The sequence below is a fragment of the Rhineura floridana genome, chromosome 6 (genome assembly GCF_030035675.1).
Source record: "Rhineura floridana isolate rRhiFlo1 chromosome 6, rRhiFlo1.hap2, whole genome shotgun sequence".
NCBI classification, from domain to species: Eukaryota; Metazoa; Chordata; class Lepidosauria; order Squamata; family Rhineuridae; genus Rhineura; species Rhineura floridana.
The window spans coordinates 33,594,316-33,604,666 of record NC_084485.1 but is presented as its reverse complement, the minus strand read 5'-3'; the positions used below and the strand labels follow the sequence as shown (position 1 = coordinate 33,604,666).

General features: G+C 40.8%; 1 protein-coding gene across 1 annotated transcript; it reads right to left on the bottom strand.

Annotated features, from left to right (window-relative positions):
- Positions 1-248: 248 nt before the first annotated feature.
- On the bottom strand, positions 249-4,974 carry OCSTAMP (osteoclast stimulatory transmembrane protein). Its single transcript, XM_061630288.1, has 3 exons — positions 4,648-4,974; positions 2,861-3,911; positions 249-1,145 (listed from the first exon to the last, which is right to left on the bottom strand). The coding sequence occupies exons 1-3, from the start codon at positions 4,713-4,715 to the stop codon at positions 825-827; spliced, it is 1,440 nt and encodes a 479-aa protein (XP_061486272.1). The 5' UTR covers positions 4,716-4,974; the 3' UTR covers positions 249-824.
- Between the last annotated feature and the right edge of the window lie 5,377 nt (positions 4,975-10,351).

The following is a 10,351-nucleotide window of genomic DNA, read 5'->3' as shown; positions in this document are numbered from 1 at the left end:
ATCAATCAACTGGAATTTGGTAAGTGCCAAAATGGCACCCATAAACCAGGACACCTTGAAATAGTTGTTGTTCAGGATTTCTGACCTGCCCATCACCATAAGCCAAGACAGGTTGCAACAATGTAAAACGGCAGTGTTAAACACTGTTCAAACAATTTACAATCAGCAGAATAGGGGAAGTCCTAATATATATATATATATATATATATATATATATATATATATATATATATATATCAGATGTCAAAGGCCAAGGTAAAAAGGTGTGTCTTCAGCAAATTACAAAACCTATACAATGAAGGTTCCAGATTCACCTCTGTGGGGACAGAATTCCACAGTTTACGCTGCAACCCAATACACACTTATCTGGGAGTAAGTCCCATTGAACCCAATGGAGCTTACTTCTGAGCAGATATGTATTGGATTACAGCCTTAGGAGCTACCATAGAGAATGCCCTCTCCCACGTTGCCACCTCTTGAAAATCAGGGGACAACAGAACTACCAAGACAGCCTCCTCTGTTGAACCTAACACCTGTGCAGGCCTGTAGGGAAGGAAGTGGTTTTTCATAATATTCAGGTATTATGTACGTTCTGAGGCGACTTAAAAGTTCATTTCAGCACATTTACCAAAAACAATTGTCTCCTGAGTTCCATGACAGTTTACCAAATCAAACTGATTTAAGCTCTTAGTATCGTTTGAAAACATTCAGCATAGCATTTTCATGTTGCCATCATCATCTCCTGGCCTAGAAGTACAATTCCCTCCTTCCCCCACTGAAGCAATTTAAGAAGATGCGGTTGATTTATCTTCCTGTTGCTTCTTTTACTTGTATTTCCTCACAAGCTTCCTGTAGAGATACTGGACTCTCTGGTCTTCTTGGCTCTCAAAAAAGGAGGCTGAAATTTTTCTGCAAAGTCGACGTGAGTATGTTTCCAAAAATATCATGGTGTAAATGATGCAATAGAGGAGTCCAACAGCAAGGATCACGGCTGTGTTTGGAGGATTTGGCCACTTCGTAAAGCAGTTAGCAGAGACAAAGGTCAGATTCTGATGGTAACTCCTTTCAAATGGAGGTATGGATTGTTTGATAGAAAAAGCACTGTTAAAAACGTCTTCCAAAAATTGTAGAAAAATTAGCTTGACCTAAAACAATAAAAGAGAATGCTTCAGTAGAAATAGAAGTGGCGAGCATTTAGTGTTGCTGGTCCCATACTGTGGAATACTCTCCCAGCAGAGATCTGGCAGACATCCTTGCTTTTGACTTTCAGGCAACTCAAGACCTTTCTAAGCCGACAGGTTTTTGCAGCAGTTTAAATTGATTGATCATTAAATAATAGCTTTAATGATTATTTGTAGTGTTTTAAATGGTGTTGTGTTTTATTGTTGTAGACTGCCCTGATATTTTATGATATAGTGTTATAGAAATACATTTATAAATATATAAATGACTAATAGGAACAAGGAAAAAATACTCTTTGTTAAAAGGTCCCATCAGCACTATACATTTAAAGCAGTATTATACCACTTTAAACAATCATAGATTCTCCCAAAGAATACTAGGAATTGTACTTCACTAAGGGTGCCAAGAGTGTTTAAGAGACCCCCTATTCCCTTCACAGAGTTACAGTTCCCAAAGTTCCCTGGGACGAGGGGTTGACTGTTAAGACACTCGGAAAACTTGTCTGCAACTTGTCCCATGGATTTCAATGGGATTTAAGTGTGACTAAAATTCTCTGGATCAAGTCCTTAGGAGTTCCATTTTCTTAAATAAGTAAATAAATAAATTTCCATGTAAAATCAACCAAAAATTATTTGGACAACAACCAACATAAATTAATTGCTGTTGAGCAGTTTCAACTACGCTTTAATTGAAAGTGGCCATCCTGTGATGCTTCAGTGTAAGAATGGTACACTCATGTTTGGACCTCCTCTGAATAAAAAAAGTATATGGCAAAGAAATCTTTTGAACTAATTGCCATAAGCACAAGTTGTCAGTGTGTGCACATTATAGATTTTAAGAAAGAATAAATAATGTGGATTATGTCTAAGTATAAAAGGGCTAGTTTATTTATCTGGGCAGTCTTTCTGTAGAAAAACCGTGAGTTCCAAAATAACCCTTGCACTTCAGGAAGGGATCCCATTTCAGCCACATCATGAAACCTGACCATCTATACTTGTAGTAGTATGAGGTAGGAATAAGGTAGTAAAGTCCATAGGTGGTAGAATGGACTGTATCATTTCAGACTGCAAGGGTAAATCACATTTCAAATGCCCATCACTAGAAAAGTAGCACAATCACGAGAGACCCAGGCTAAAAACTTTCTCACTGATGTGCTAATTTTTGCTTGCTGGGAGTGTTTTCAAATTGTGTCCTCTACCTGCAGTCTGAAGTGGTCTAGTTCATTCTGCCACCTCAAGATTCTGTTGCATGTGTAGACTTGTTCACAATAGATTTTCAGAAATCCTGGGAAGTGAGATGTAATAATAGGTTGTATTCAACTAAATTGTACTCAGAGTAGACCCATTGAAGGTAATGCACCTAAGTTAGCCATGTCTATTAACTTCACTGGGTCTATTCTGAGTGGGACTAGCATTGAATACCATCCACAGGGCCTAACAGTATGATGGAATGCTACAGGCAACCATTCCAACCTGCATTTGAGGTACCATATGGTGACCTTTTAAGTTACTGTCACATCACTGGTCATCTGAATCCACATCATGTTGTGAAGGGGGTACATTTTATGGTTGTTTCATTTCTTAGTCTGATAACAGCTACATTCAAATGAAGTTTTGGTTTACATCGACATCTTACATCCTTTCACTTGAAAAGCCAAGGTAGAAGCTTCTATACTCACATCATATTTTATCCAGAAGATAACTGGCACAACAGGGAACTGTGCAACTTCAGTCACAGCTGCTTGTGCCAAATGGAAGGCAATATAGTCTGTTGCTATGATCACTAGTGTCAACATCAGCACTAAGGTCAGAAGAAAAATGTGCATTACACAAGTCATGAGTTCCTCTCGGGATAGCTTAAAGCCGGTTGATTTAATCAGCTTCTTAGGTGAGCAAACTAGCAGGTGAGCTGCTTTGTTCTCCTGAGCCAAATCTTCTAGCTTTTTGGTGATATAAATATTGTCAAATCGGAGATCTGTGAGGTAACTCTTTAGGTACCAAGCAGACTCAAACATCAGATAGAAGAGGAAGAAGCCAGCAACCACCCGGTTAGCCAACAGTATGACCTTCTGGACCATCAAGTCAACTTGCGAGAAATCTTCCCTGATCCTGTTGCTGGCATTGATCATTTTCTGATTCAGTAGATTGTTGTTATTGTGGGTTTCAAACTGGACATGGCCATCCCTAACTCTACCTATTTTGTCTGGCATGTTGTCAAACACACTTTTAAGAGAGTCACTGAAGTCCCATGAAGCATTGCCCAAGAGAACTGTTGAGGTCAGGAGGCTCTCTGAAGAATTCTTGCAGATACATTTAATGACCTGCAGGATGGCTTCAATGTTGTTCATGATGTTTGGCACTATGTTGACAGCCACAATCATGAAGCAGGCAGACAGGAGCAGCCTCCGCCCTTGCTTAGTCCCTAATGTAGGCACAATGATAGTGAACATGCAACGGGCGGGGTGCACCAAGAAGAGGGTCAACAAGGCCAGAAAACTAATGGCCGAAGCAGCTGTGGCAGAGAACTGGAAAGAATATTGCAGAGAGAAAAACATCCAGTGGTAGAAGAGTCCTCCAATGGATGCAGCAATACAACAGCACATCAGAAATAAGGATAACAGCTGGTTCCAGTTTGATGGCAGAGGTGTAGTGTAAGCAAGCCAGGCTTCCATGGTGAATTTTTGTATCCTTGGGAGTAGAATGTCCTGAGAATAGGTCCAGACTTCCAACCTGTATCAATAGTGAATAAATATTCCTGAGTACTAGGACTGCAAATATTTCAAATTTGCCAAATTTCCAATTTTGATGCTAAAGTTTTGAATGTGAAATTTCAAATCCAAAATTCACGTTCAAATTTTACCTCTAAATGCAAGTACTTTGGACTGATTGTTATCTTTTGATGGTTTTGGCAGGTGTCAGATATGAAATCTAACAGATTCAATTGCATACGTTGCCAACCATTGAATGCTATTGATATTAAATATTATTGCATGTTATCAATTATCAAATACTGCCATACATGAAATAATATTGCATGCCTCCCATCAAATACTTCAGACATGAAACACCATTGCATGACTGCTATCAAATACTGTAAGATACTGAGCAGTATTGCATCATAATCAACCTCAGATTCTAGCTATTAAATACTGTGTTGTTCTCAGACTTCTCTCAGCAGAGGGCTGCAAGCAGCTCTTCCCGCACCCAGTATTGCATAAAACATACATTTATTTATCTGAAGCAATACATTGAAACTAGCCTGCATTGCCTCAAAAGCATTTGAGATTGTTATTATTGCTGGTTGCAATCATTTTAGGGGACACATTTCCCAAAGTAAGACACAACATAGCCAATTTTAATTCTAAGGGACAATCCTCAATAACAAATCTCTCTCTCTCTCTCTCTCTCTCTTTCTCTTTGTAGACACAGAGAGATGGATATTTAAGTAAAAATATATTCTACATACCTAGTCTTATGAAGATGTCTCCAGTTCCTTTGTATCCTGGTATCCTCTGGTATCCTGCAAATTTTCATTTTGTTTTCATATATTAAAAAAAAATCAGATAAAATTTTCAACAAAATGAGACAGAACCAAGAAAGATAGCCAGTTTTGGACAAAGAGAGCTGTGTATATTAAAAGTGGACACTTGAAAATGGTTAAGATTAACTAATAGCATGAATAGCTAAATCTGATCTGCAAGTGTAACCTAAATATTAATGTAGGACACCTTCTCCTCCACTCTATAGTGTGTGAACATCACACCATAGATGATGTTGTTGCTGTGTCTCTTAAGGAATCTCTACCAGAATGCATGCATGTGCTGATGACTGCTGTTTAAAAACCACCCTACACATTGCAAAAGTCAGCTCAGACAAAAAAGGGGAAGAAATAATCCAGAGAAAAATCTATTTTTTCATTGTGGTAAGATTGGTCAATATGAATAACTACTGGATCTTCGTGATAAATTTACTCAGCTGATTGAGCAACTGTTTCCTTAAAGGGTCGTGCAAACTGCTTGCAGCTAGTCACTGTGTGTTCCAGAGATCAACCCCCTGAGTCCAGGGCACCTAATCTCTGGACTACATGGAAGAAGTCAGCTGGTTGATGCCTCGAGGACACAACGAAGTATGACTTCTTCATTGCCTTCAGCACCATGTATGTAGTAAGCACAATTATGTGTCCTGACACAGATTCAGTCAGCTTTGGAGTGAGATTTCTATCATTTGCACTCCAGTCTTCATCAACTGCAGCTCGTTGGAATACCAGGGAGCAATGGGCCCTCCATGCCAACGGAGAGGATCCTGGGGAGCAATTGTGTTGATGGCCCTACGCATCTCACTGTTTCACAGTGAAGCAATAGTGTCAATAGGATCACTTGCTCTATCCACCGGAGAATTCCCCAGAGCCATCAGAAATCCATTAGAATCCATCAGCCTCCAAAGGGAGGACCATCCTAACTGGTCCCTGCTGCTGGGACCAGTCACTGCAAAACCAAACTTCACCAGGAAGTGGCCTGACCATGACAGTAGGGCAGTCTCTACCCCTCCTACTTCCAGACTACCACCCCTCCCTGCTTGGAGCAAAGATCAGTTTGAGGGTGTGCCCTGCTCCATGGGTTGGGCCAATGACAATTTAAGGTAGTCCCTTGGTCACCATGAAGGCTGTGAAATCCCAAGCTGAGCCCAAGACATTCTCTGTATGGATGCTGAAGTTCCCCAAGGCCACTGTCCTGTGGTCCTCCAACACTACACTGGAAATCACCTTAGCCATCCCAGACATGGAAGCTGTCGGGCAGGTGGGTAATAATGAACCAACCTGGCTTTTAGCAGCAACACCACCAGACTGGGGGGCACAGTGGTAGAGTACCTCCCACACCAGAGGCATTTTATCTTCCATCTCCAACACTGGAGGCATTGAAGGGGCAGCTGGACAGGCACCTGTCGGGTACTCTTTAACTTGGATTCCTGCATTGAGCAGTGGGTTGGACTTGATGGCCTTCTAGGCCCTTTCCAACTCTGCTATTCTATGATTCTCTTCTATAAGTACCCAGGAGTACCAAGGATAGGAGAGAGCTAAGTGAGAGGCGCAGCATGCAAGCACCTGTCATCCTCCCACCAATGCTCCTTCTTCTGGCCATGCCTTACTCTCCCCTCTATCACCAACATATGAACACATAAACTTAGGAATGGGAGTGACAAAATGGGGGGAATTCTTCTAAAACGTGGGGCTACTCATCAAAGCTGATTGGCTGTGGAAATGAGAAAAGGGAACTCTTCCTAATTGACTTATGGAACTCATTGCAACAAGATGGGGTAACAGCTTCTGGATTAAGGACAAACAAGTTGTTACATTACAGGTATGATCAGTTAACAGCTGCTATTTTTTGTTTAAAGATGTGTCAAATGTGATCTTGCATTTAACATAAAATCTAGCTGAGCTTTGAGATGGCTTTAATGGAAGTTTTAGACTAATTCATAGAAGATAGATCTGCCAATGGGTATTTAGCCATGATAACTAAAAGGAACCTCCATGTTCAAAGGCAGTATACCTCTGAATACTGAATGCTGGGAACAAAGAAAGACCATACATTTTATAATGCCCTGCTTATGGCTTCCAGAAACAAATAAAATCTGGAATATATTGAACAGGTTATATTCCAAGCACTTTGGCTTTTTGTACAAATCCCATTCCCTTCAAGACAGCTTGTGCAAACAGTGTCATATTCCCAGTAGAATTTGTGTGTAATCTGTTTTTCTATTAAAGCAGACTCCCAGGTGCTGATGGACTACAACTCTCATAATTCCTGACCATTGACAGTGCTGGCTGGGACTGATGGGAACTGTAGTCCAACATCATCTGGAGGGCCACAGGTTCCCCACTCCTGTGTTAAAGCCATGCCTTTTACAGCCCTAACTAGGCTATGGGGGGAGCATTTCTCTGTTGCTCTAGCAGTATAGAAAGGACAGCCTGTTTTCACAATGTTTTGTCTGTGCAAAAGAGGATATGATAGCCAATGCAGTAGGGAAGAAGGACACAGAGATTCTACTTCCCTAAATGCCTCCATGTGACTTCTCTGAACCACCACTATCAACTTGTCTCCTACCTCTGATTCACATTCCTGGCTCTGACTATGCTGTCTCCCACTCATTAAGAAATAATTGGAAAAACCTATTGTGTGAGGGCCTGTTTTAGCCCTGAGAAGGGATGGGAGACAAATTCCGTTCAGCTGGCATTTGAAGGCGAACTACAAGAGGCTACTGTAAGGACAGAATATGGAGAAACCAATTGGTTCCCCATCGGAAAGGGTGTGAGACAGGGGTGTATTTTATCACCCTATTTATTTATATGCAGAACATATCATACGGAAAGCAGGATTGGACCAAGATGAAGCAGGTGTGAAAATTGGAGGGAGAAATATCAATAATTTAAGATATTCAGACGATACCATATTATTAGCAGAAACCAGTAATGATTTGAAACGAATGCTGATGAAAGTTAAAGAGGAAAGCACAAAAGCAGGACTACAGCTGAACGTCAAGAAGACTAAAGTAATGACAACAGAAGAGTTATGTAACTTTAAAGTTCACAACAAGGACATTGAACTTGTCAAGGATTATCAATACCTTGGCACAGTCATTAACCAAAATGGAGATCATAGTCAAGAAATCAGAAGAAGGCTAGGACTCGGGAGGGCAGCTGTGAGAGAACTAGAAAAGGTCCTCAAATGCAAAGCAGTATCACTGAACACTAAAGTCAGGATCATTCAGACCATGGTATTCCTGATCACTGTGTATGGATGTGAAAGTTGGACACTGAAAAAAGTGGATAAGAGAAAAATCAACTCATTTGAAATGTGGTGTTGGAGGAGAGCTTTGCGGATACCATGGACTGCAAAAAAGACAAATAATTGGGTGTTAGAACAAATTAAACCAGAACTATCACTAGAACCTAAAATGATGAAACTGAGGTTATCATACTTTGGACACATCATGAGAAGACATGATTCATTAGAAAAGATAATAATGGTTGGGAAAACAGAAGGGAGTAGAAAAAGAGGAAGGCCAAACAAGAGATGGATTGATTCCATAAAGGAAGCCACAGACCTGAACTTATAAGATCTGAACAGGGTGGTTCATGACAGATGCTCTTGGAGGTCACTGCTTCATAGGGTCGCCATAAGTTGTAGTCGACTTGGAGGCACATAACAACAAATCAGAAGAACCAAAACACAGCAATCCTTTGAAACCTTGCAGTTCTCTGAATTTTACAATGCAGTTCTCCACCCAAGCAACAATATGTACAAAACTAGCTTACTGTACAAAGTTAAAATTTGCATTCATTGTCCTGCCCCCTTTGCCTTTGGCCCCACCCACCACTGGCTTCAACCCATGAGAAGTGTCTTTCAGGGTCCGATCATGTCCCCCATGCTCTTTAACATCTACATGAAGCCCTGCAAGATGTCATCAGGAGATCTGGAGCAAAGGGCCATCACTATGGAGGCGAGACTCAACCCTGTTTCTCTGTTCCGTATGAATCAGGTGAGAGAGCATGAGGACCAGACTAATGCCTGGAGGCAATTATGTGCTAAATGTGGGCCTATAAATTGAAACTGGATCTGGACAAGATGGAGGTGCTGTGGGTTCTCTGATTGTTAACCTAAATTCTCAAAATGAATAACTCAGGACACATGGAAGGAATATATACAGGCAGGATTTGTTATCAATATTATGGTTGTGTTAATGATAGCACATTAGAAAAATTGCTTTTTTCCAAAATAACTGTTTTCATAACCTTAGAAACCAAAAGGGAAGGGACAGTAATGCCCTTTACTTTCATATCTCCTTTGGGTGAAAAAAGAATCTTCCTTTATTGCTTGCTACATGCTAAAGGACCTTTGAGTTTTCTCCTTCTTAAAAATCCCTTTGCAAAGTAATATTTTTGATTGGGTGTGGGGGAGGTAAAGTTGGAAAGGATGTATGTCATTTAATCACTCTGCAGTTTTAAAAGCCTCAACTGCCACATCTACAGGCATACCCCGCTTTAACATACGCAATGGGACCGGAGTGTGTATGTAAAGTGAAAATGTACTTAAAGTGAAGCAATTATCTATGCAGTGTACTGCACTGCAATCGCCACTAGATGGCAGCGGCTTCATGCCATTAAGTGTACGTTATTGTGAAGCGCGTACGTTAAAGTGGGGTATGGTGGAGTATGGAGCATGTACTTTATAGTGAGGCGACTTTAAAGTGAAGCGCCTTTAAGCGAGGTATGCCTGTATTTAGCTGTGTGTCTCTTCACAGCTTCTGAGAAATCATAGTTGATCACATTTTAAAAAATCATTTCTTTTCATGAAAAAAAATCAAAAAGATTTATCTATCCAGCAATATAACATGTGAGAAGGATCTTGGAATTGTCATTGATCACAAGCTGAATATGAGCCAACAGTGTGATGTGGCTGCAAAAAAGGCAAATGCTATATTAGGCTGCATTAACAGAAATATAGTTTCCAAATTGTGTGAAGTATTAGTTCCCCTCTGTTCAGCACTCGTTAGGCCTCATCTTGAGTACTGCGTCCAGTTCTGGTCTCCACACTTCAAGAAGGATGCAGACAAAATGGAACAGGTTCAGAGGAGGGCAACAAGGATGATCAGGGGACTGGAAACAAAGCCCTATGAGGAGAGACTGAAAGAACTGGGCATGTTTAGCCTGGAGAAGAGAAGACTGAGGGGAGATATGATAGCACTCTTCAAGTACATGAAAGGTTGTCACACAGAGGAGGGCCGGGATCTGTTCTCGATCGTCCCAGAGTGCAGGATATGGAATAATGAGCTCAAGTTGCAGGAAGCCAGATTTCAACTGAACATCAGAAAAACTTCCTAATTGTTAGAGCCATATGACAATGCAACCAGTTACCTAAAGAGGTAGTGGGCTTGCCGACACTGGAGGCATTCAAGAGGCAGCTGGACAGCCATCTGTTGGGAATGCTTTGATTTTGATTCCTGCATTTAGCAGGGGTTTGGGCTCGATGGCCTTACAGGCCCCTTCCAACTCTACTATTCTATGATTCTATCTACTTTTTAAACCTACTTTCTTCTTTCCATAAATAAACATTTCTGAGATTCTTAAAAGGAATGTTTGGGGGTGTTGAGAATGATCACCTCCATCCTAT